The 27,249-nt window shown below is 38.8% G+C and overlaps 2 protein-coding genes across 2 annotated transcripts in view; one reads left to right on the top strand and one right to left on the bottom strand.

Annotated features, from left to right (window-relative positions):
• EPHA1 (EPH receptor A1) overlaps nt 1-27,249 on the top strand; it is a 122,508-nt gene that overhangs the window by 12,987 nt on the left and 82,272 nt on the right. The window lies entirely within an intron of this gene.
• LOC103254251 (taste receptor type 2 member 41-like) lies at nt 1,570-2,496 on the bottom strand. Its single transcript, XM_008052386.1, has one exon. The coding sequence runs from the start codon at nt 2,494-2,496 to the stop codon at nt 1,570-1,572; it is 927 nt and encodes a 308-aa protein (XP_008050577.1).

Here is a 27,249-nt window from a genome sequence, read left to right as displayed (position 1 = left end):
TTACCAGGACCACCTGAGGAGAAGCGCAAAATCCGTGGGGCTGTAATCGGCCCCTCTGGTACCTACCTCTGGGTTTGAGTGACTCCTCAGGCATTCCTAAAGTTTCCTGTGATGCCTCACGTCTTTGGGTACCAATTTATTGATGAAAATATGCCAAAACACTAAAATAATTAAGATGGTTTATTCGTGAGCCAAACTTGAAGACATAAGCCTGGATGCATCCATCCTCAGGAGGTCCTGAGAACGTGTGCCCCTGTGGCTGAATGGTGGTTTGGTTATATACACTTTAGGCAGGCAGATGTTACAAGAAACCAAACATCAATAAATGTGATATTTTCATTGGTTTGGCCCAGGAAGGAGGGACATTTCCAAGCAGGGGCTTGCATATTCTAGGCAGATTCAAAGATTTCTTGACTAGTCATTTTGCAGTTCTTATCTAAGGATTAGGAAAATCAGTAGAAGAGATGTTTTATTAAGATAAGGCAGTGGAAGACTCCTAGGTCTGTTGAGAGGAAGATGAAGTTAAGATGTTTTGCTGAGACAAAGGGAGGAAAGACTTTAGGTTGGTAGATATGTAGACGAAGTCCTATATGTGACAGATGTCATAGAACATAGACAGTTGTTTTCTAAGTCTCCCTTGGAGTCCAGTAATCCATAAGAGATGGTTTTTCAGGGCCATAAGATACTTTGATTTTTTAATTTGTTTGTTTATGTAATGTTATGCCAGAGTCAGGTTGAAAAAATAGGGTAATAAAACCCTGTTTGAAGAGTCCTTATCATACAGTGAACCAAAACCCTTGGTTAGGAATTTGGATAAGAGAACAAGTTCAGGTTTAGTCCTCACATTCATCTTAGTAAAGTCAAAACCACACTATCCAAGTCTGTGAAGAGAAAAAGAATCTCCATACAATGAAGGGTGATTAGATCTCACTGCCCTGACTATTACTACCATAATTGCTTGTCCCTTGGGCTCTTGTAGTAACCATTACATCATCCTCAAGATAATTGCTTCCCCATTCTCATCCTAGTTCAGTTGTAGACACAGATGTTTTCTCTTAACTTCCCAGAAAACCCTTGAAATAAGATAATGCAATTAATTAAGACTTTGAACTGAAGACTTCTACACAGCAAAGGGGTGACTGCACATAGCATCACAGGCTTGTAGTCCCAACTACTTGAAAGGTTGAGGATTACCTGAGCCTAGGAGTTCAAGGCTGTAGATAAATATGAACCCACCACTGAACTACAGACTCAGCAACAGAGCAAGACCCTGTTTCTAACTAAAGGAATGGAGATACAAACATAAAGAGTATCACATTTTATATTCTGAACTTCTTAACAATATTGGCACTCAGGAATCCATGGGGTTGCATCTCAATGGACTTCCAAGGAAAGGAAGCATGCTCAGCGTTTCCAGATTTCCTTGTCTCCTCTCCTTCCCAGAGGAGGAACTCCACAGCAGGATCCAGTAGTCATCTGTCTATGAAGACATTTCCTTATCAATGAATTACAGCTATATCATCCTCACCTAGATCTTTTCTGAGGGTCTGGATAAGGAAACCATGCCACTTAGGCCATACAGAAGCCCCTGGCCAACAGCAGTAGCTGCCTGAACCCAGCTCTAAGCTTAAGATTGCTGAAGATGAGGATGAAGGGATGGACAGATATGCACAGGTAGATTATAATTTGCCATGGCCAGTACCACACAGTCTCTGTGGAGAAAACACCTACAGCATAGGTGATCAGGGATACAAAGGACAGAGTATAAAGAATGAGGAAGGAGATGAGAGACACCAGAGCTCTTGTGTGAGCCTGGGTGCTGAGGTCCTGCAGGCTGTGTCCATTGTACCGCATTCTCCAGATATGACCCCTCAAAGAATTAATCAACAGTGCAATTGACATCAGAAAGACAGAGTAAGGGATTGTCAAGGTGACAAGTTTCAAGGGCAGAAAATAGTAAATTTCTATCCTTCTGCTCCATTTCTTATAGGTCATGTTACAAGAGAATTTTCTAATTAAAAATCCTCGATACATAGAGTGCTTTCCCCAAAAGGACAGCAGGCTTACAATAAAGGAGATCAGAGCAGAGCCCAGCAGGAGCCATGGCACTAACCCTGGGAGCCTCCACTTCAGCCAGAGGAAGGCGGGGTATGTGATGTTAGCAACCTTCATGCAGAACAGGACACTGAGCCAGGTGCCAAACCATAAGGTGGCTGAGTTCAGGAAGTTCCAGTATAGAGAAAAGAACTGTTGGCTGAGATCCATGAAGTCCTCGACGATGTGGACGAAGTAATAGAAGTTGTGCGCCAACCCAACCCACTGCAGGCAGAAGCGGGAGGCACCCAGGCTCATGAGGATCATGTCCAAGGGGAGCAGCCTACCATAGCGCAGCCACTCCCTGCCCAGCGCCAGCACAATGAAGCCATTTGCCAGGATCCCCAGGAGACACAACAGGGCAAAGAGCAACATGAAGAAGACTGTCAGTGCTGGATGCATTTGGACCCCCTCCCCCTGTCACCACCCACGGCCTCTCTTTTCAGTCTTTCCTGGGGGTCTCAGAAGAGTGGTCAGGCTTTGCATCTGAACCAGAGTTCACTTAGAAAAACGCTCGTCTTGAGAGGAAAGGTATGCTCTTAGCTCAGACAAGATGCAAATTTTCTCTGGGCTCAGTTACCACTAGCCCTACCAAATGCTCCTGATTTGCCTTCTCTGGTTTTGCCTGCAAGCTGCCATGGATAGCATCAATGTGGAGAATTTTTCCAGGTCTCTGTGACTGAGTTCTAGGCTTCTTGTTTTATCCTTGGGCCATGTGAACACTCCTCTTTCCGTCACATCATTCCTAAGATTTTAAGTGCATGGACAAGTACAGGGAGAGACCTAGGGAAAAAATGACAACAAGTCTATCTCAGCAGAGCTTCCCTGTGACATCTTCACTCTTACCCATGGACTGCCGTTTCTTCAAAGTCAAATGCCTTTTCTGCCTTTCCATTCAAATCTCGACTTAAATCTTTATGGACCATGAGATATAAATAATTGACAATAGCATAAAATGGTTTTGTATTTACAGTAAGATAATTCAGAAGCAGAACTGAGGACCCTGCTTCTTGCTAGGTGTTGGTTGGAGGCTGCCGTCTGGTCCTCGAGGCCTCCCACAGTCTCTACCAAGTGAGCTGTTTCAACACAGGCACTTCCTTTCTCAAGCCAGCAAACAGCCTCTAGAGGAGTCTGCTAGCCAGATGGAGTCTCATGTAACATAAAAGACTCATGGGAGTGACATCCTATCACCTTTACCATATTCTGGTGGCTAGAAGCAAATCACAGTCATCATCAGCACTCAAAGAAAAGGGGTTACACAAAAGCTCGACATCAGGGTTGGGGAACATGGGGACCACTTTACAGTCTGTCTTCACATGAAGTTTTCCTAGCTTCCAAGGCATATGTGAGCCCTATCTTCCAACACCAGCATCAAAAAGAATTCTCTATGAGACCATATTGAAGGCAAAAATAATTTCTCTTTTAGTATAGCCATCACCTCACATAGATACTATTTTCAATTTTTTTCATGTGTGGTGAAATCACTTAAGATCCACCTTATCGGGAAATTTCAAGTATACAATAAAGTGCTGTTAACTATGTTTACATGAAGGGAACCCCAAAATAACCAGAATTCTTTTTTGGAGGGCAGGCTCCTTGTAGTGCACTCAAAATTTGTTTTCGATATCAAATGATCGACCAAAGTTTTCATCTGGAAGTTTTGAAAGGATAACATCATGATTTACAGAAGAAACATTCTGAGTTGTGGCAAACAGGTGAGTGGTTTTTCCACCATGACAATGTACCTGCGCACACCATGCTGAGTGCTCAGCAGTTTTTGACTAAAAATGGCACAACCCCCATGTCCTACCCTTTATATTTACCCAATCTCTCCCCAGCGATTTTTTTGTTGTTAGTTCTCCAGGTGAACCAATTTGCTTATATGGAAGAGGAGAAACAAAACAGGCCATATATATTTATATATATATATATGTTTTTTTGTTTTGTTTTTGTTTTTGTACAGATGAAGTCTCACCATGTTGCCCAAACTGATATCGAACTCCTGGGCTCAAGTGATTCTCCTGCCTCAGCCTTCTAAAGTGCTGGGATTACAGGCATGAGCCAACATGCCTGGCCAGGATCTCCTTTTCAAGGTGAATAATATTCCATCGTGCATATGTGCCATGTTTTCTTTATCCATTCATTCACTAATGGACCTTTAGGTTGTTTCCATATTGTAGCTACTATGAATAATGCTTCAATTAACATAGGATTGCAGATATCTCTTCTAGATACTAATCTCATTTCCTGTGGTTATAAACCTAGGAGCGGTCCTGCTGAATCATAAGGTAGTTCTACTGTTGATATTTTGAGAAAACTTTACACTGTTTTCCCCAATGGCTGTACTAATTTACATTTTCACCAACAGGGTACATAATTTTATTTTCTCTGGATTCTCACCAATATAATCTCATATTTTTGATAATAGCCATTCGAACAGATGTGAGGTGATATCTCGTTGTGATTTTGACTTGCATTTCCCTGATGATTTGTGGTGTTGAGCACTTTTTCTTACACTTGTTGGCTATTGGCATGTCTTCTCTTGAGAAAAGAATTCAGGTCCTTTGCCCCTTTTAAAACCAGGATATTTGGGATTGTTTTTGAAATTGAGTTGAATAAATTTCTTATATATTTTGGATATTAAACTCTTATCAGATATGTAGTTTACAAATATTTTCTCTCAATTCTAGGTTGCCTGTATGTTCTGATTGTCTCCTTTGCTTTTTAGTCTGATGCAATCCCGTTTGTCTATTTTTGCTTTTCTTCCCTATACTTTTGGTATCATTTCCTAAAAATCATTGCCCAGACCAGTGTCAAGAAGATTTTTTCTATATTTTCGTCCAATAGTTTTATGACTTCAGGTCTTACATTTAATTCCTTATTCCATTTTAACTTAATTTAGCATATGGTGTAAGATTAGGGTCCAATATCATTCTTCTGCATGTGATATCCAGTTTTTCCAATACTATTTATTTAAAAGATTTATTTCTCCATTGCATGTTCTCAACACCTTTGTCAAAAATCAACTGACTGTAGATTTGTAGGTTTATTTCTGGGCTTTCTATCTTCCATTGCTCAATGTGTCAGTTTTTATGCCATCACTGTGCTATATGGATTACTACAGCTTTGTAATGTATTTTGAAATCCAATAGTGTAATGAATCCAGATTTTTTTTCTTTCTATCAAAATAGCTTTGGTCATTTGAGGGCTTTTGTGGCTTCGTGTGAATTTTAGGATTGTTTTTCTATTTCTGTGAAAAATCACAGTGAAATTTTGATAGGGATTGCTTGAATCTGTAGATCACTTTTGGTAGAATGGACATTTTAACAATATTTTTTTTTTCAATCCATGAACACGGGATGTCTTTTCTTTTATTTGTATCATCTTCAGTTTCTTTCATCAATGTTTTTTTATTCATCTAGCAATTTTTGGGTAGCACATTTAGAATTTTCTACATATATCATGTCATCAACAGACAATTTCACTTCATCCTTTCCTATTTGGATGCCTTTTATTTATTTCTCTTGCCTAATTGCTCTGGCTAGGACTTTCAGTACAATGCAGAATGAAAGTGGTAAGAGTGGGCACTCTTCTCTTGTTCCCGATCTTAGAGAAAAAAACCTTCAATTTTTCACCATTGATTATAATGTTAGCAGGGGTTTGTCATATGTGGCCTTTATTGTGCTGGGGCACACAGTCTCTATGCCTAATTTGCTGAAAATTTTTATCATGAAAAGGTATTGAATTTTATGAAATGTTTTTTCTGCATCTATTGACTTTTTTAAAAATTTTTCTTCTCCTCTAATTAGATAATTTCAAATGACCTGTCTTCAAGTTTGCAGATTCTTTCTACTGCTTGATTGAGTCTACCATTGAGAATCTCCACAGCATTTTTCATTTCATTCATTGTATTCTTCAGCTCCATAGTTTGTGTATGGGTCTTTTCTATGATTCCTATCACTTTGTTGAACTTCTTGCTTTATGTATTGTCTTTCTGATATTGTTGCATTGTCTGTGTTCTCTTCTAGCTCACCAAACTGCTTTCACATAATTATTTTGAATTCTTTATCAGGCATCTGGTAGATCTCCAGTTCATTGGCATAGGTCAGTTACTGAAAATGTATTGTGTTTCTCTGGTGGCGTCATGTTTCTTTAATTGTTCATGTGCCTTGTAGCCTTGTGTTAATATCTCCATATTTGAAGGAGCAGTCAATTTTTTCAGACTTCTAAAACTGATTTCAGTGGGGAAGGACCTTCACATATGGATGAGTGTGAAGTTACTGGCTGCATGGGATATACTGGCTTCAGTTCTATGGTTAAAAAGTGCTAGTGTCAGTGCCAAGGTGGTGTGGTAGGGGCAGCAGGAGGAGCACAGGGTAGGCACTCCAGCCTGTGTCATCAGCTGATGTCAGCACTGGTAAAGACGGTGAGGGTCCTTGGTGGAAAAAGCTGTGAGTGTCTGTGGTGGCAACAAGTACTGCTGGGTTCGTCAGCATTGAAAACTGCTGGGGTCTTCCTGCTTTTTTCCCCCCCATGAAGAAAGATATCACTGAGCTGTGTCAAGCAAAGGGAAATATTGAAACTGATAAAAGATTCTTATGTTTTTCCATGTGGTCACCTTAGTTTTTTATGTTCCACTGAGTTGCTGCAGAATTTCATTGTACTCTGGAGCTCTCCTATAACAATTTTCATCAGCAGGTTATTGTTAAAGTATTGTTTTGTGAAAAGACAGGTTGGAATCCCCTAATATTTGATCTAAAAATAATTTCTTGTGTAAAAATATATTCAAGTTCATCTAATTTCCAATATTTTCTGTCTAGTACTCCAAAAGTCCTCTTTCTCCATAGTTGTTTAAAAATTTTTAATGTTAGTGTATTTTTTTTGGATTATGACTTTGTCATGAAAGAGTCCACGGAGATAATTAATCCAATATTCTCAAACAAATATTGTAAAAAGTTGTTATTACCACAGCATAGATGTATAGCTGTATTTAAATTAAGAATCCACAACAAAAGGAGCAATCTCACTGAAGGATAAATAATGCTTTTTTTTTTTTGAGTTGGAGTCTTACTCTGTCACCCAGGCTGGAGGACAGTAGCATGCTCCCGGCCACCACAGCCTCGACCTGCTGGGCTCTAGCAATCCTTCCGCCTCAGCATTCCAAGTAGCCAGAACTACAGGCATGCACTACCACGCCCGGCTAATTTTTGACTTATTATAGAGAGAGGTCTTGCCAAGTTCCCCGGGCGGGTCTCGAGCCCTCAGGCTCAGGCAATCCTCTTGCCTTGGCCTACCAAAGTGCTGAGATTACAGACTGAGCCACCAAGACTGACCAAATATGCTTTTTTGTCACTCCATATCTGTTTTTATACTGTTTTCATTCATTCATTCATTCAACAAATATGTATTGAGCACTTACATTTTCTGGGAATGATGATTCTAATCACTGAGGATACGGCAGTGAACCAAACAAGGAAGATCCCTGGTATTATGGAATTTGCAGTTTTACAGAAGTTTTGTGACAATAAACAAACACATAGACCAGATATTTTTCATATAGTAATCATTCTTCCAAGAGGATAGAAGAGTAAGATTGTTGGACAATATCTGGAGGGGAAAATGTTGCCCCTTAAGACCTGTGGGCTGGAAGTTTCCTCAGGAAATGTCATATGTTGAACAGCCCAAGCAAGCAGAGTCTTTACCCTGTATGAATAGCCATACTTATAATATAATTTTATTCATTCTCTCCCAATAGTCCTTCAAACTTCATTCACAGGAGAATGTTTCCCTGCCAAAGGATAAGAACTCCAGCAGGCCACATGACTTCACTCTTATCAAATAGATAATTGCAAGATCATTTGTGTTTCAAGTAACAAAATAGCCTCAAAACTAAGTTGAGAATTCAAGTTCACTTTATGAATTCTACATAACTAGATAACTTCAGTTTCTATTTTTCTGGGATTGGCTCATGTAGAGGAAGAAAGAAAAGGAGGCATGAAATGTCTGTTCTTTCTAGACCTGGGAAATATTTAGCACTGACTTTCTTTCTCATGCGGAATGTTTTTGAGCTTGGAATGTTTCCTACCAGGCCCTCTCCCCTGCAGTTCCCTTCACTGGGTGAAGGCATCTCTGTTTTGGATGATCCTTTGTAACTCCTTTCTCAAACCCTAGGCATTTGCCATCAAATTGTGTACTGGAGCTTCCACACTTGACTAGTCATCCCTATTAATCACCTCTCAAGACAATTCTCACACACATGTTCTCTCTGTCTTCATCTGTTTGTGCTGCTATAATAAAATACCCAAGACTGGAGAACTTATAAAGAACATGAATTTATTATTTCACAGTTCTGGAGACTGGAAAGCCCAAGATAATAGTGCCAAAAAAATTCAGTATCTGGTAAGGGCTGCTCTCTGCTTCAAAAATGTTGCTTCTTGCTGTGTTCCCACGTTATAGAAGGCAGAAAGGTGAAAAGGGTTCTTCCTAGTCTTCTCCAGCCTTTTTATGGAGAACTAATCCCATCAACAGGGGTGAAGCCCACATGGGCTCATCACCTCCTAAAGGCTTCACCTCTCAATACTATCACATTGATGATTACGTTTTAATATTTACTGAGCCATTTACCGAGATAAAGATAATTTTTGGAGGACATTCAGACCATAGCCCTGCCTGATGACCCATAGTTGGTCTCCTAACCCTGCTCTGGCAGCCATAAGATATTCACATTTTCTTGACTCTGTTTCTTTTTTTTTCTTTTTTTGAGTTGGAGTCTCACTCTGTCACCCAGACTGGAGTGCAGTGTCAGCTTCCGGCCACTGCAGCCTCAACCTGCTGGGCTCCGGCGATCCTTCCGCCTTAGCCTTCCAAGTAGCTGGAACTACAGGCGCGCGCAACCACACACTGCTAATTTTTGATTTATTGTAGAGATGAGGTCTTGCCAAGTTGCCCAGGCAGGTCTCAAACCCATGGGCTCAGGCAATCCACTCACCTCAGCCTCCCAAAGCACGGGATTACAGGCTGAGCCACCGAGCCTGGGCATGTTGACTCTGTTTCAAAAGTTAGTGTCGTTCTGTCTTTCATCCTTTAAATCCACCAGTCAGAAGCAAAATCCCAGAGCGATTTGTCTCCTAACTAAAGAAATAACACAGTAAACTTTTTGTGATGCCTTATGGAAGTGAATGACCACTATTAGCTTTGAGTTAAGGGGGGAGGAATTTTTCATCCTTCTTATAAAGCTATTAATAGAATGGTACTCATAGCATGACATTTTCTAATTGTTTATCCTTACAAAATACTCTCTTCTCAACTGTCTCAACTCTTTCATTTTACCAAAAGGTTTCAAAAGTTATAGAACATGTTTATATCTATTTCTTTTAAAATTCTAGCCAGGCTCGGTGGCTCAGCCTGTAATCCTGCATGCACCTTGTAAGGCTGAGGTGAGTGGATTGCCTGAGCCCGCGGGTTCAAGACCCGCCTGGGCAACTTGGTAAGACCTCATCTCTACAATGAAACAAAAATTTAGCCAGGTGTGGTAGCACGCACCTGTCGTTCCAGCTACTTGGAAGACTGAGGTGGAAGGATCTCCGAAGTCCAGCAGGTCGAGGCTGCGGTGGCCGGGAGCAGACAGAGTGAGACTCCAACTCAAAAAAAAAAAAAAAAAATTCTGAAGATAGTAAATTGGCAGTTCACTTTGAAATCTTACATCACTAAATATCTGTACCTGGTAGAAAACTCAACTTTACCATCCTATTACTTAAAGGACAAGATCAAGAAGCCTATGTTGGTCTTGGTAAGAAATTTGAACATTATTCTACTGTGATGGAAAGCATTGGAGGGTTTTATAGAAGAAAGTAACTTGATGTCATTTATGTTTTTAAACAGATCCCCTGAACTAGAGGATAGAGACTAGAACTGGGGATAGGCAAAGGTGGGAGAGAGCAGTCCAAGGTTACTGCATTCGACAATGTACAAGTAGATGACAGCTTGTACACAGATAGAAGCACTGGAAGTGGTGAGCCATGATAAAATGCAGGCCTATTTCGAAGGTGGATTCAATAGAATTGGCCTGATAGAGATGAGGGAAAGAGAAATTGAGAAAGGATCCTACATTTTTAACTTCAGTCATTGGAGAAAATGTATAGAGCCATTTACTCAGATAAGGACAACTAGGAGAAGAATATACTTGTGGGGTGGGGAGAACCTGTTTTGTTCATGTTAAGTTTGAGATGCCTATCAGATGTCTAAGTTGAGACATGAAATAAACAAGTGAAATGTAAATCTGGATCCCAGTGAAGAGTTAAAGCTGCAGTAACAGGTTTTCAAGTCATCACCACATATGTTATATTTAAAGCCATTAAACTAGATGAGATCATCTAGAGAAAGAATGTAGATGGAGACTGAACAGGAGCTGGGAACAAACCTTACAGAAATAACTTTTAAGGACTGAAAGCCAAATGATCCAGCAAAGGATATTTGGCTGAGACTGATGTTGGAGAGGGATTCCATTCTTTCTCCAGACAAGAGGAAACAAAAATGTGAGATAGCAACACTGGAATGAAAAACATGTTGAAGAGACGCTAGGTCTCTAAGATGATGTTGTTCTCTGGAAAGATGCCTTGCGTACAGGTTCTAATGTTTGAGAGGCCCTTAGGTTGTGATCCAAATATAGCAGAGTATCAGTGTTGAGATTGGGATCTGCCCTGTGCTTACCTACTGATTGTCTTGACACAGATGACCTATTTATCATCCATTCATTCAACAAAAACTATTGAGCATACAGTGTCTGTTAGGCACAAGGTACAAAGATTAAGATAGTCTTTTTAAGGAAGAAAGACAAGTAAGCAAGGTGGATGTTGGTGACATCTTGCAACAAGTTATAATGCTTGACTTGAATATTGAATTTCACATATTTAGTAAGGCAATTGAGAATGGGAAGGAAAGGAGGTAAGCTAGAGGAAAAAGACTTAAGACAGAAAACACAGAGAAGGAGAGATATATTGAGATAGTTCAGAATGACAAGAGGTGAAAAAAGATTATGTAAAAGGAGGAAGAAAGGAGCAGATAACAAAAGGTAATGCCAGAGAGGTAGGCAGAAGCCTGATCACAAAGCTCCTAATAGGCTATTATCAAGTGTTTGGACTCTACCCTGATATTTACAGAAAAACATTTTTGGAAACTTTATTAGTCAAAGAAAGAAAGTTCTGCATTGAAGAAAACTCTTTGCTTTTGTGACTCTCTAGGCACAGTTAAGTGCAGGGCCAAGTGAAGGGCAGACTAACTGAGACCAAGTGAAGAGAAGTTATTTTGCCATGTCTGCACAGAGCCAGCACTGCTCTGGAATCTTGGGAATGGGTGACTTGGGTGCATTGGGGCACAGCCCCTGTGACATGGATGCTGGGGGTCTCACAAGCAGTTGTCCTATAGGGGTGTCTCATAGGCAGCTTCACAGATGTGGATATCAACCAGACCGCCAGACTTGGAGAGGAGGAATATGTCGTATGATACCTATTGCATGAAAACATAAAAATAGACCATCAGAAACTTCCCTATCCCACTGCTACAGAAATAGCTGAAAAAACATTTTACAGAGGAGAAAGGTCAGGACCCTGAGGACAATAAATCAATTGTGACTGCACGGTCATTATACTTTTGGCATTAATAGTTAACAACAGTTTATTCTGTAGTCACACATTTGCCAAGTCTATACCTTCCAGCTACATTTATAATTTTCCCGACTATTCCAGTCATCATGGGTTCATTATTTTTAGGAATGGAAATAACTGATACTTCAGAAAGGTCACTATCATATTGATTATTCTCAACCTGAAAACTTTCTCTCAACAGGTAACCAATTCTCTAAGTTTTGAGCTTACAGCATTCTGCTTTGTCTTTGGGCAACTTCCCTCTCCTCCACGTGGTTTTGAGAATTCCACCACCATGTCCCACCCTCCAATCATGACTCAGAGCTGGGCAAGGACTCAGGCTGCCCAACCAAAATATTTTAACCCCAGAGCAGAGGTCAGAAATGGGTATCTGACCCATGGTTGGCCAATCTAGGACTTCCCTAAGAGTTGTATTAAACCTGCCAAGAGAAAGGGCTTCTTTCCCTCTAGGATTATGAGCTCCAGCTGCCAGCTACTGTCTTCCCCAGCCACATGGAAGAATTCATCTGCAAGATGCATTTGGCAAAAGTCAAACACAAAGAAAAGGTAAGGAAAGCACTGAGGATACTGTAAAACACTGGATTCCATTATGTTCATAGCAGCACAACAGCCTTGGATTTCCAAATTATGACGTCCAAAAATTCCCTGACTTTTTTTCAGCTTGTTTGAATTTTTTGCCATTTGTAAGAACCATGGCTAATACTCAAGGAAAAAAAAAATGTTTTCTGTAAATTTATCCAAAATACATGGAATAAAACAAGACTAAGTTTATGCTTCTATAGTTGACAAAATTCTAAGATGACCCCAAATTTTGAGCTCTTGGTTTGCACACAACTTCTCTTAGTTATTCTGTCAAACACAAACCTTGACTTGAATCTTGACTTTCTTGCAATTAGCAAGGCAACTGAGGATGGAAAAAGGGGCATAAGCAAGGTACTACTGTGAAGGAATTTTAACAAAGTAGGAGGATTAACAAGATGGGCATGACTTAATCACACATTCTTTTTAAAGTAGAAAGTTATCTCCAATTAGAGGCAGAAGTGGGAGTCAGAAAGACACACTAAGTCTGGCATACAAGAAACAAATATCCGTGTTGTAAATTGTCTATGAGGGCCAAGTGGCAAGGAACTGCGGTGGCCTCTAGGAGCTGAAAGCAATTTCTGGCCAAAAGTCAGCCAAACTGGGGACCTCAGCATTATAACTGAGAAAATAAATTCTTCCAGTAATCAGTGAGCTTGGTAGAGGACCTTAAGCCCCAGATGAAAATCAAAATTCCAGCCAACATTTTAATTTCAGCCCACAGAGACCCAAAGCAAAGCTGGGCTGGGACTTCTAACCTACAGAAATATGAGTGCTATTTAATAACACTCATAAGTAAATGAGTGTTATTTGAGCCACTAAGTTTGTAGTGATTTGTACTACCCATTGGGTACCATGAACACCATTTGGGAGGTGAGTTTAATAGAAGCCCAAATTTCACTATCATACAATATACCCACATAACAAGCCTGAACATGTAACTCTTGAAACTGAAAATTAAAATTTTTTAATTATGTAAGTGAAAAACAGCAAAACAAAAATGGTTAGAAACCCCAAGAACATTACATTCTACCAAAATTAAAGTTTAGTTGTTTTCTTTTTTTTTTTTTTTGAGTTGGAGTCTCACTCTGTCGCCCAGACTGGAGTGCAGTGGCCGCTCCCGGCCACCGCAGCCTCGACCTGCTGGGCTCCGGCGATCCTTCCACCTCAGCCTTCCAAGTAGCCGGAATTACAGGCATGTGCTACCACACCCAGCTGATTTTTTGATTTATTGTAGAGGTGAGGTCTCGCTGCCTAGGCGGGTCTCGAACCCACGGGCTCAGGCAATCCACTCACCTCAACCTCCCAAAGGCGCGGGATTACAGGCTGAGCCACCGAGACCGGCAGTTGTTTTCTTTTTAAGATTTTTATATCCTATGCCTCCAGACCAAGATAACATAGAAGGTGAACTGCTCGTAGCTGTATTTCCAAAGTATTAAAAGGAATAAAAGAAAGATATGCCAATATTTATAGAAGATCTAATCAGGAGACATATTGCCACAATGACAAGAATGCCACAATTCTTTTATGTCAAAACGACAAAAGGAGGTAACATTTTATGAGATTGATTGCAAAGGTCAAATACATATGTAATTAATGGATTATACCAGGCATGAACAAGCCTGTAAGTAAAGATTTATATAATCACACAGCTATGCCAATGACTATCACTAGTGCTCTTAGAAATCATTAGAAATACCACTTGAGAGTTTAAGTAAAAGACATATAAATGCACAACTGAAAGAAAACAATTTGTACAAAACCAAATTGTGCTATAAACATATGCAATCATTTCAGAGAAGATTTCTATCATTTTTATAGTTTGTTTCTTACATTTTTATTATTTTTCATTGACACATGGTAAGTATACATATTTATGGGCTACAGTGTGATATATTGGTACATACATACAATGTATAACTAGCAATGATTTCTATCATTTATTTTATGCTTCTGTTTTTTATCCATAATTATTAATGCTACCAATAATTAATAAACTAAATTTGTAATAATACCTAAACTAAATTAATTACATATAAATACTTATTTGAAGAAGGGCAACTTTCTCTTTATGGTGCTCACTTGTAAGGCTGTTAAAAATGTAAGGAAGATTTTTTGAAATACACATCTTCCAAAGCAAAATAAAAGTGTGGTAATTTGTCATACAGCAATAGAAAACTAATACCGCCTCTTTTTTTTTTTTTTTTTTGAGTCTCACTCTGTCACCCAGACTGGAGTGCTGTGGCCGCTCCTAGCCAATGCAGCCTCAACCTACTGGGCTTCAGCGATCCTTCCACCTCAGCCTTCCAAGTAGCTGGAACTACAGGCGCGCGCTACCACGCCCGGCTCATTTTGATTTTATTGTAGAGATGAGGTCTCACCAAGTTGCCCAGGTGAATCTCGAACCCGCGGGCTCAGGCAATCCGCTCACCTCAGCCTCCCAAAGGCATGGGATTACAGGCTGAACCACCGAGGCCGGCTAATACAGCCTCTTTATCAGGTTCTCTGAGGGTTATGGTTCTTATTTTTATCCCTGATTTGTTCTAAGATTGTACAGAAAAGTAAGTAGGGTGTATTAGTTCTCTCTGTGTTATCCCCTAAATTTAAATAAAAATTCAAGCAAATTTTGCAAATATTTTTGTTATTTGGATGCTAGGATATGGTACTGAAAGAGGTATATCTTAATTTGGAAATTTCATTCTCATTTAGATTCGAATAACTCCCTATAGAGTTATCATCATGTTTATCATGTCTGTCAAGCAGGATGCCAAGTATTGCACTTTCATTATCACATTTTATTCTCACAACAGCAAAATAAGACTATATAATTATAGATTAGGAAATTTATGCTGAAAGGATTTAAGTGACTTCTAGGTCACTAGAGGAAAAATTTCTAACTAGAGTTACATTTTCTCATTATTCACCCTATGCTCTGTCCTCTACTCCAGTGTCATGTAATCCACCACTACAATAGAGGTGTGTGAGTGTGTGTGTGTGTGTGTGTGTGTGTGTGTGAGAGAGAGAGAGAGAGAGAGAGAGAGAGAGCACTGAATTCTGCAAACCTATACAATATAATAATCATACAAACTATACAATAGAATAATCATCATCAATATCCCCCAAATAACAGAGTCAACATATATTGTGCCGTGTCTGGGACAGTCATAGATAATATAACATCTGTCTGAGATGGTTAAAAATAGCAAATATAAAGTCAACATAAATGAAAGCATGCTACTTGGGAGATCATGTTGTAATGCAAAATAGCAATGGCTGAGAATCTTAGGTAGTACTGACACATAATATCCTTTCTGAAGAGAGAAAATGGCATATTTACAACGTCATCACAGATTGCAAAACAATGAGCAAAGATATAAATATTTTGCCTGAAGTAAAATGTTCAGAATCTGTCTCCGTCCAGACCACTCTGCTGGATTGTAGGAGAAGAGAAAATCGCCATGGTAGAATAATTCGGGAATAATATTACCAAGTTTATTTCATCTTGGTCCCATTTATAATTGCTATTAAATATTTATTATAAAATTCTGCTTAGTAAACTAATTTAATCAAATGTTTTTACTTCTGCACTTCATGGTTTCATTTTTCGTGTTTTATACCATACTCTCCAATATTTGGGTTCTGTAGAAGTCATCTGTGAAAGTAAATGATAATTCGTCATGTGAAATTGTAAGAATTTTTCTGCTCATAATCCATCATTCTATGTTTCTATGCTTTCTCATTGATCCTTACATTTCAAAGTTCTTTTCATACTTATGGAAAAGTCTTCTTGTACCTGTCATTACCAATGAAGAAAATAGTCATAGTACTTGAAAAAAAGCAATATAAATTTACCATCCTAATTTTGTAAAATAATATTTGTATGCTTGATATACTGCCATTGTACAGTTTTGTGGAATGCACACACGAACACAAGTTGAGAATAAACGTCTGGAAGGAATAATGAATGCTAACTCCAATTATCTCTAGGTAATGAAATTCAGAGATTTTTAAACATTTCTATAATCTGTTTTCCAAGTTTTTTGCAAGAATCACATATTATTTAAAAAAGAATATGTAAGTTTTAAAACTAATAAATCATTTCTGATATGGCTATCCTTTAACTATGTTCCTCTAAATTCACATGTTGAAACTTCACCACCAATGTGACAGTATTGAGGTGGACCTTTGGAGAAGTGATTAAGTCATGAATGGATTGTTATAAGAGCACTCATCCACTCATAAGGGTGGAGCCTCATGAATGGATTAGTGCTTCTATAAAAGAAGTTGAAGGGAGTGCCCCAGTGCCTTTTACCCTTTGCCTTTTGCCCTTTCTGCTCTTTCATCTCCTCCAGGGGATGAGGTTGGCACTGAGGGATGATGCCATTGATGGAATGGGCCCTCACCAGACAATGAACTTGCTGACACCTTGATCTTAGACTTCCCAGGCACCAAAACTATGAGAAAATAAACTTCTGTTTTTCATAAATAACACAGTCTCAGGTATTTTGTCATAGTAGCAAGTACAGATTAAAACAGATGTTTTTAAGGAAAACTAAATTACTCTATCTCCACATTAACCTTAAACTGTGAGACCCTAAAATTTGAGACTGTTAAGAATTGATCCACCTGGTTTGGGGATGGGAGGAAAGGCAGAGCAGAACAGAACTGGTAGCGGTATTTACGGTCCCACCATTATGCAGAGTCTCGTGTTAATCTTCTAACGATTTAATTAACATTTCCTGCATATCTTCTATATAAATGTGAGTGTTTGACTAATTGATTCAACTAAACCTTTCAGTACATCTGTCTTACCTCTCCCTGTAAACTCACACCACCACTGCCAATATTAGCAGGACCATCACAACCTGAGGAATCCAACTTCCACTCTCAGCCTAAGAATGAGAAAACTGAGGCCTTGTGACGGTAATGACCTTCTCAATGACACAATGTAAATAAATGGCAGAAAAGAAATAACATTTAAACGTAGGTCTTGACTTCAAGACACTGTAACACACACTTCAAGAGCTATTGTGTTATTTAATTTTATTCTTATCACCAATTTCATGACTTGGAAGACCTTTCATTTCCAAGAACTCCAATATTCTCCCTTTTCCCAATCTTTGCTAGTGTATGAGAAGGAAGAGGGTACCTGCAGTAAAGAAAGCCAGATGTGGCACGTAAGAGTCTTCAACTCTCATTTGTGTCTTGGGGATTAGCTGTTAGGAAGACATCTAGCTATTGCAGCGGCCGAAAGTTCAATCCGAGAGACCACCAAGAGCCAATTCCGATGAAAGTTCAAGAGGGTCTTAATTTACAAGCTCGAGCCTAGACCTCTGTCGACAACCGACACAGCGGAGTACATTCAGAGGCCCTGATTTCCTTAAGCAGATGACTTTTATGCTTTTACACAAAGGGAGGAGGAGTTTGGGGGGGCTTTCCAGTTTTGTTACCATTTAATTGGGTAGTTCCTCTGGTGGTCAGCTTAATCGTGGAGAATTGGCTAGCCTGACTCGGGCTGACCTTGGCCCACTAGCTAGGGAAGTTGCAGAGACATCTGGAAGCTTAGGTGATTTCTCCCTGGCACCTGATTGGTTGTTGCTAAGGGGAAAGTGCGACAAGGGAAGAATAACTGGAGCTTTGCAGTTTTTCCCATAACTGGAACTTTAAACAGTTATATGTTTTAAGACAGAAAACTAAAATTGGCTGTGCTATTGTTCACAAGCCGATTACATATTTATTGGGTTATAGCATGCTCCTAACCTAAGTCTATGGTATACTCTATTATGGTCCTCTCACTATGATTAAGGCACTTGACTAACCTATTTCAAATTCCCAGGTTCTGACTCCACAGAATTCCCTAAGTTCGTGGAAATCATTTACTTATTTCAAGTCATAGGAAAATAAAGGAAGCTTCTTTGAGGCTTTGGCAATTTTACTTCTCAGAGCTGGGTTATACTGGTTGCTGCAGGACTCAGTTTTCTCAGAGAAACTAGAATAGAAACCATTCTAATCAACAAAAGCATGATGATGTCAAAAACAAGCACAGGTCTATTGTTTTCATCTGGTCTAACAAACTAGCTGTTAGTCCTCACAGCCAATCAAAGACAAGAGTTAGATACTGTGAGCAAAGGAGGTTTGATTTCTGCAACCAAATCCAGGGAGATGGGTCAGCATAATTACCAAAAACCCACTCCAAGCAACACAACCGTTCCCATTATTTATGCCCAAAATTCATAGCCCTTTACCCATCCTGAGTAAAAATTAAGAAGCCTGTGTGCAGTTTCAGCATGGCTCAGGATCTACCTTAACATTTTCTGGTACAGGACCACTGATATGACTTAAAGTCTCTGGTCATGCTGACATTTTCAGATAGCATTCTGAAATTTACAACATGTTCTTTACATGTTTTTTACAATTCTCAGAGGAGGGGACAATTACAACATTATGAAGGAACAGAAAGTCACAATATTTAAGGGGAAAAGGCTTCAAATTATTGTAAAACATTTCTTTCTCTTTTTTTTGAGTTGGAGTCTCACTCTGTCGCCCAGACTGGAGTGTAGTGGCCGCTCCCAGCCACCGCAGCCTTGACCTGCTGGGGACTCCGGCGATCCTTCCGCCCCAGCCTTCCAAGTAGCTGGAACTACAGGCATGTGCTACCACGCCCGGCTAATTTTTGATTTATTGTAGAGATGAGGTCTCGCCAAGTTGCCCAGGCGGGTCTTGAACCCGCGGGCTCAGGCAATCCACTCACCTCAGCCTCCCAAAGGCGCGGAATTACAGACTGAACCACCAAGCCCAGCTGTAAAACATTTCATAACAAACCCATTTTCAGAGCCTTGGTATATAGCATTCCCTCAGTGTCACTTGTTCCCATGATTTGTATCATGTTGTTGCTGACCCTTTCTGTTTAAACATCTGAGCAGCCTCTTCTCTCCTTTTCCTTGCATCATGTACAGTTTTGGCCAAAAGTTCAAGAGTTTTAATCATACAGGATACAGAGCATTTCAACAGTACATAAGAAAATCCTTTACATATTAAAATAGTTAATTTACCTATACCAGAAAAGGTATTTCTTAAGCCAAAGGGAATTCATGAGAACAAGTTAGAAAAATAAGTCAAAGTTTCATTTAAAAAAAATCTAAAAAGGGGTTTGATGGTCTATTGTTTACTGTAGGTAAGTGGCCTGCTGCCTGATTTTCTTAATACTGGTTTTTGCTTGTGTCAATGTGTTAATATAAAAACAGGAAGAATTAATTGTTATACAAACACCACCTTGCTTGTATAAAATATAATCTAAAGCCATTTTATTAACTAATACTATCTTAGCTAAATAATTTAAAGAAATTTACAAATACTTAAGCATTTTACAGTTTCATTAGCAATAATTATAACATTTTTTAGATAACATTTTTTTAGTACGTACTGGTAGACTGCAACTCCCCACCATGGTAACAAGGTAAAGGCCATAAAATACTCATTTTTATCTGAAATTTTTCCCTGAAGATATTAATGGTATCAACTGAATAATTTCAGAGTGCTGGTTCAACATAAAGTTTGAAGCACTGTGAATGGATATTGGAGTGACCATCAGCACAATTAAGCATGTCCCCTGATATTCTTTGTTCCATAAGCAGTTTAAAGCCATGAAATGCCAACTCTCCTGCACACAGAAAAGCATAGCCTTCTAGGGCATAGTGGGTTATAGCCTTGAGCTGCTGATCTGGAGGGCAATCTTCAACATTCAGACGTGACAGGAGCTGTTTACCAAAGATCCTCTAATTCCTTCAGTTTGTCCTTCTGTATCTGTTATAAGATGTTACACCAGAGTAAGGATGGAAAACAAACTTTAGTATGTAAAGTTATCGGGTAATAAAACCCTTTCTGAGTCTTTATCAGGCATGACTCCCCAAACCTCTTAGTTAGAAATATAGGTAAAAGAAAAAGATCAAATTTAGTCCTCAGTTTCCCCTATTGACCAAATATCATTCTTTAGAATGCATGTGTAGGTTAATAAACAGCAGTAGGACATTGCTAGAAAGGCTCATTCCTGGGGTTTTCTACTCCATTTACCTGGTGAGGTCCCACAGAGCTAGGAAGGAAGCATATTCCTAGAATTGTCCTTTCAAATTGTCCAACCTCAGTGATGTTGAATTATGGGGGAAGGACACAGTTTGACCTGATTTTATAGACAATTGTTTAAATGTAAGAGGAACTCATGACTAGAGTTAGTCTGGAAAAAAAAATCTTGGGTTGGATCCAAATAACAAACTATCATGACCAGGCCCTTGATTTTTGTTCTTTTCCTTTTCCTGTATCTGGCATAGTATTCACAAAAGACACATAAATATAACATCATGACAAGTGTAAAAGTGAGAGTTATTTCAAAGTTCGTGAGGACTGGCCTGATCTGATGTTCCTAGAGGATGCTTGTCTTGGTTGTCTCCAGAGACTGGCCAGACCCCAGGTGCCTTCTTAAATCACAAGAAGGTGTCAGAGGTCCAGCTCGAAGTCCAGGTGTGGTCAGAAATGTGGTTTGGTTCTCACCCTATGTGTGAGATGTGACTTCAACTTGACTCCCCCAAATTTTGCAGCACAAGGGTCAGTCAAAAACAACTAGCAAGATCTTATAGTTGGTCACAAATTAAAAACAATAATTGTGAATGAACAAAAGCCTCAAGATAACCACTGTCAAAAACACAACCAACAAGAAAGCCTAGCTATTCTGTAACATACAACAACAATAATTATTTCCATTATTGATCATATATTTTAAAACATATCAGAATCATAGGAATGTCATACAATTTTGTATATAAGTTAAGTATCCTTTTATATCTGACAATGCCTCTTATGTGATTCTAAAATATTAAATAAGCCAAATATATCTCTCTTGCACTTTGGGAAAACTAATATTTAAATAGAACATTAAGGGGGTCAGAAAGACTGAATTTAGAATCTTAAATTTTGATATTGGATAGTTTGTTAAATATCAAAGGTTTTAAAAGTATAGTGTTATAACACAGGATCATGGGTCATTATAAAATAGTCATTTATTTAGTCAAAATGATAATTTTTAAAATGTTAAAGCAAAAAATATTTACTCTTTGATAGAGGAGACTTTAAAAAAAGAACCAAGAAGGACAGGTAAGAAAGAGCTGAAATATATATATGTGTGTGTATATGTGTGTGTGTGTGTATATATATATATTCATTCACATATCATTAACATCAAAGCAAATTCTAATAAAAGCTTATAAACAAATCTATACAATTATAAATAGTTTGGCCAAAGTAAGAGTTTTGCAAATGTATTATAATTTCTGTAACCTCCCATTAAAGAACAAATTAATGCTCCAAGGAAACTCTGTTGTTCTGACATAAGTGTTCAGGCACTAACCCTGCACCAGTGAGCTGATGACATAATGTTTAATTTGTAGACAACTCTGAAATAATTTAATCTCTTAAAAATCAGCCCTTGCCGGGCTCGGTGGCTCAACCTGTAATGCCATGCTTTGGGAGGCTGAGGCGAGTGGATTGCCTGAGCCCGCGGGTTCAAGACCCGCCTGGGCAATTTGGCGAGACTTCATCTCTACAATAAATTTTTTAAAAAATTAGCCGGGCCCGGTAGCCCGTGCCTGTAGTTCTGGCTACGTGGAAGGCTGAGGGGAAGGATCGCTAGAGCTCAGCAGGTCGAGACCACTGCACTCCAGTCTGGGCGACAGAGTGAGACTCCAACTCAAAAAAAATAAATAAATATCAGCCCTTACAATCTCATATGCCCACCTCTTCTGTAATAGTCCCTGTGTGTTAGAAAAATTAAATAATTGTAAATTTTGACCCTATGTCTCAGAAAGGTTTATTTTGATTGTCATCTTCTCCTGGGCCTGAAGATGAAGTTCTGACTGGTGGGATTTAGCAAAAGTCTCTGTTTATTTTCAGGCCTGGGAGCCAAAACCTTGTAACTTATCAGCACAAAGATTAGTTGATAGAACATTTACTAAAGATGTAAAAGGCTCAGTACATTTACTAAAATAAATCACAGATTACTGTAAAAATAACAATTATTCATTATTCATTTAACCAAGGTGATAAACTTTAAAAGCAAAACCAAAAGTTACGTGGTTATTAAAACTTTAATCTTTTTTTTTTTTTGGTCAGAGTCTCACTCTGCTCCCCAGGCTGGAGTGCAGTGGCATGCTCACAGCCACCACAGTCTCAAGATCCTGGGTTAAGATAATCCTTCCCTCTCAGCCTTCCAAGTAGCTGGAACCACAGGTGCATGCTACCACATCTGATTGATTTTTTTGATTTATTATAGAGATGAGGTCTCACCAAGTTGCCCAAACTAGTCTGAAACCCCTGGACTCAGACAACCCTCTCACCTCAGCCACTCAAAGTGCTGGCATTGCAGGCGTGAGCCACCATGCCCAGCTAAAAACTTTAATCTTTTTAAAACTCAGTTTTCTTAAGTAATCAAAAATCTTTCAAGATAAAACATTTTAACATCAGGTCAGAACTGGAGAAAATGTGGCCGGTGCTGACAAAACAGTTGAAGAAGAAAGCTATTATCTGAAGCTTTCTCAAAGGGAAAAAAAACTGAAAGCAATGAGACATAATAAAAGTTGAACTTCTGAGCTATGTCTGAAAAGTTTTTGTTTTTTTTTTTTTGAGCTGAAGTCTCACTCTGTCACCCAGACTGGAGTGCAGTGGCCGCTCCCGGCCACCACGGCCTCGACCTGCTGGGCTCCGGCGATCCTTCCGCCTCAGCCTTCCCAGTAGCCAGAATTACAGGCGTGCGCTACCACACCCGGCTGCTTTTTTGATTTATTGTAGAGATGAGGTCTCGCTGCCCAGGCAGGTCTCGAACCCGCGGGCTCAGGCAATTCACTCACCTCAGCCTCCCAAAGGCGCGGGATTACAGGCTGAGCCACCGAGCCCGGCTGAAAAGTTTTTTAAAAGAAACAGGTTATGGAATTAACATTTAAAATACTTGCAATTTTATTACGCGCAAATTAATACCTTTAAAAAATCCTTGTTTTAACATGGGGAACAAAATTTAGAAAGACTATTATGAATAATTTCCTTTACTTATTACCAACTTAATTACATATACAAAATTTATTTCATAAGTTTTCCTCCATGAACCATATCACACTTACACAGACCATTTACAACATGCTTGGACTTTCTGTTTTGACCTGTACTTTCCTCTTTCCTAAATAACTAGTCTTTTTACTTCAGGACAAAATTTTGTCATATAAAATCCTTCTCTTTGCTTCGTAACCTTTCTTACCAAAAATATATTATCATACCCATAACTTTTTTAACATCTCTCTCCTACTTACTAGTTTTTTACTATCTTTTTTCATAAGAAAATCTTTACATAATTTACAGATTATGTAAAATAACCTTAAATTTTAGTGAAAACCTAGGGAGCAAGAAATTCTGAACTGCCTGTTAGATATCAGCATTTTATAGATGAGACTCTTTACATAATATTTAGAAACATGTTTCCCCATATTATAATTCTTTTTTAATTGAAAGTGACCCAGGCCGGGCTCGGTGGCTCAGACTGTAATCCCAGCGCTTTGGAAGGCTGAGGTGAGTGGATTGCCTGAGCCCACGGGTTCGAGACCCACCTGGGCAACTTGGTGAGACCTCATCTCTACAATAAATCAAAAATTAGCCGGGCGTGGTAGCACACGCCTGTAGTTCCAGCTACTTGGAAGGCTGAGGCGGAAGGATTGCCAGAGCCCAGCAGGTCGAGGCTGCAGTGACCAAGAGGGGCCACTGCACTCCAGTCTGAGTGATAGAGTGAGACTCCAACTCAAAAAAAAAAAGAAAGTGACCCAGACATTTAATGAACTTCCAAAATAGTTTTAAGATTTAAAATCACATAAAAATCTTGCCCATAAGCATTATTTCATTCATATTCACTTAATGTATCTATTTTTAACAGTTTGCTTAATTACTTATGAAAATTGAGATTTTAGACACAGCTAGTCATCATTTTAAGTTATTTCCTGGTTAATTATAAACAAAACCTGTGAATATCAGGTGTTATCTAAGTAAAAATCTTAAAGTTAAATACACGGGCATTTTACTGATAACTCAGAAGATTCGGCTGTTTTTATTTAACCAACAATCTTAAATTAGTCTTACTTGCCAAAAAAATTCATACTAATAAGGATGATTCTGGTCTTGGCTAGTTTTATAGTCTTGTCACCTTCATGCCAAACCCAGATACTTTAAAATATGTCTCAGAGGCAAATATAAAATTTATCTAATTAGTAGCCACAGACAAAAATGTATGATGACAATTTTAAAGACATTTATAATTTATTACTAATATTAACACCATATTTTTTTGAGTTGGAGTCTCACTCTGTCACCCAGGCTGGAGTACAGTGGCATGCTGATGGCTACCACAGCCTTAATCTGCTGAGCTCAGATTATCCATCAGTCTTAACCTTCCAAGTTGCTGGAACTACAGGTACATGCCACCATGCCCAGCAATTTTTTAAACTTATTGTATAGATGAGGTCTCACCAAGTTACCTAGGTTGGTCTCAAACCCCTGGGCTCAGGCAATCTTCTTACCTTAATTTCCTAAAGTGCTGGAATTAACAAGCATGAGCCACCATGCCTGGCATAACATCATTATTATTAAAGATTTACTTAAGTTACATGAACTTGAAAGTATTTGGGCTTATTTACTTAATTTATGAGTGCTCTTTTTATTTATAAGCCAGTTTGTTAGTATGCTAGACACAACACATAAATATATGTATATGTATATGTAAACACATTTAAACATACATACATACACATAAGCAAAGATCCAATAGCTTTTACTTCTGAATTCTAGCCTTGAAACAGAAATATAAACTCACCAGTTTACAAAAAACACCCAAATCCAATTTATATCTCTGACAAAATTGGAACCTGCTTGCATGGTTAAACTTTGTTTACCCTGCTAGGTAATTCAATAAAAGCTGTGGACCAACATTGGGGTAAAGCAGTTTCCATGGCAATTCAATTTTTAATACTTCTTTTACCTCTTTTTAGTATTATGTTTAGAATGAGTATTCAATGTTTATATTTTAGTTAGAACTAGCTGAACTATATCAAGAAAACAAAATCCCAAGTAACCCTTGAAACAATGAATTTTATCTCAACACCAGTAGATTAATAATAGTGATTGAAAGCTGGCTGAAAAGAGAGAAATACAATGAGAGCTTAGAAGACTGTATTTAACCTTGTAGTTGCAGGTTAACTATTTGAGCTCTGAAATTTGCTTGCTGTAAGTTGCCTATCAGTTTTAAAATGTGCACAAAAATAGGCCTCAATATTAACCAGCTGGAATTTCAGAAAGCCTGGCATGCCTTTTTCTCAAATGAACAAGTTGTTTCAGATAAAACAAAACAAAACAAAACAAAACAAAACCCCAGGGACTAACAGTTCACAAATACAAATTAAAGGATATCTTCAAATACAAGCATTAACAATTTGGAACCGTGCTTCCTTGGTGTCTACAATTTGGTCCACTAGACCCAAACGAGAAGGCATTCAACTCCTGGTGTACTATCTAGTTTAACTTACCCATGAGCTTGCCAACTTTCAATCTCCATTTCCTCATCAGCTGATAGTAAAAGGACATTGGCAGTGGTCAATGGAGATGTAGCACAGAGAGTCCCCAGAGTGAAGAAGCCTCAGCAGCTGCTGGGAGTTCCCCCAGGACAACCCTACTGAAACTGACCAGCTTCAAGAAGCAATGTCCCAGTGGAAATATCAAATGTTTTTTCTGGTCTAACAAACCAGCTGCTATCCCTCATGGTCAATCAAAAATGAGAGGGAGAAACTAACAGAAAAGGAGGTTTAATTTATACATTTAGGTTACAGGGAGATATGTCAACGTCATTACCAAAAACTCACTCCAAGCAACACAAATTTATTTGGGCATTTATACCCAAAATTCACAGTCCTTCACCTACCCTAAATCAAGATTAAGAAGCCTACATGCAGTTTCAGCATGACTCAAGATCTACATTGACATTTTCTGGTACAGAATCACTGATATGACAAAGTCTCCTGGTCATGCTGATATTTTCAGGTAACATTCTAGAATTTATACCATGTTCTTTACAAGTTCCCCAGAGGAGGGGGCAAATAATTGCAATATTGTGAAGGAACAGGAAGTTATACCATTCAAGGGAAAAATGGATTGAAATTGTTTCTTTTCAGAGCCTTAGCCTATAAAATCACTACTAAAAGTTAGTGGTGATTAAAAAAAAATAGTAAAAACTCAAACATAACAATACATGTTATAAAAATTCACAAGCATGGATACAGTAATATTTTTTCACATAAATACAGGTCCTTGACTTTAACTTGAGAAGTTCAGCTTTGTCCCCAGTTTTCTTGCAGATGCCTGAATAAAGTATAAAGAAGTTGGACTCTAAATGTTTTCCAATTCTAAATCATTAGATTAAGTATTTTTCTTCTCCATTTGAAACTTTCCAGTAATGAGAATAACAGTTTTCTTGTATCTGATCCCTACATGATTGACTGGATCCTGCATTTTGTTGTTCACCCAAATCATAATGCCCTAGGGAGTTTGTCAGCACAGCTGAAAGTCAGTATTCTCAGAAAGTAAAGTTATCATCAGTTACTTTATGAAAACTATAGTTTCCTAGAGATAGAGATTCATCTTGCCCTTTAAAAATGATTACACCTAGCCAAGCTCGGTGGCTCAGCCTGTAATCCCGTGCCTTTGGGAGGCTGAGGTTGAGTGGATTGCTTGAGCCCGTGGGTCCGAGACCCGCCTGGGCAACTTGGCAAGACCTTGTCTCTACAATAAATAAAAAATTAGCCGGGCTTGGTAGCACGCGCCTGTAGTTCCAGCTACTTGGAAG

The sequence above is a fragment of the Carlito syrichta genome, unplaced genomic scaffold (assembly GCF_000164805.1).
Source record: "Carlito syrichta isolate Samal-C Ts95f unplaced genomic scaffold, Tarsius_syrichta-2.0.1 Scaffold274072, whole genome shotgun sequence".
NCBI lineage: Eukaryota > Metazoa > Chordata > Mammalia > Primates > Tarsiidae > Carlito > Carlito syrichta.
Note: the sequence above shows the minus strand (reverse complement) of the source record. Positions and strands in the feature narration are given on the sequence as shown.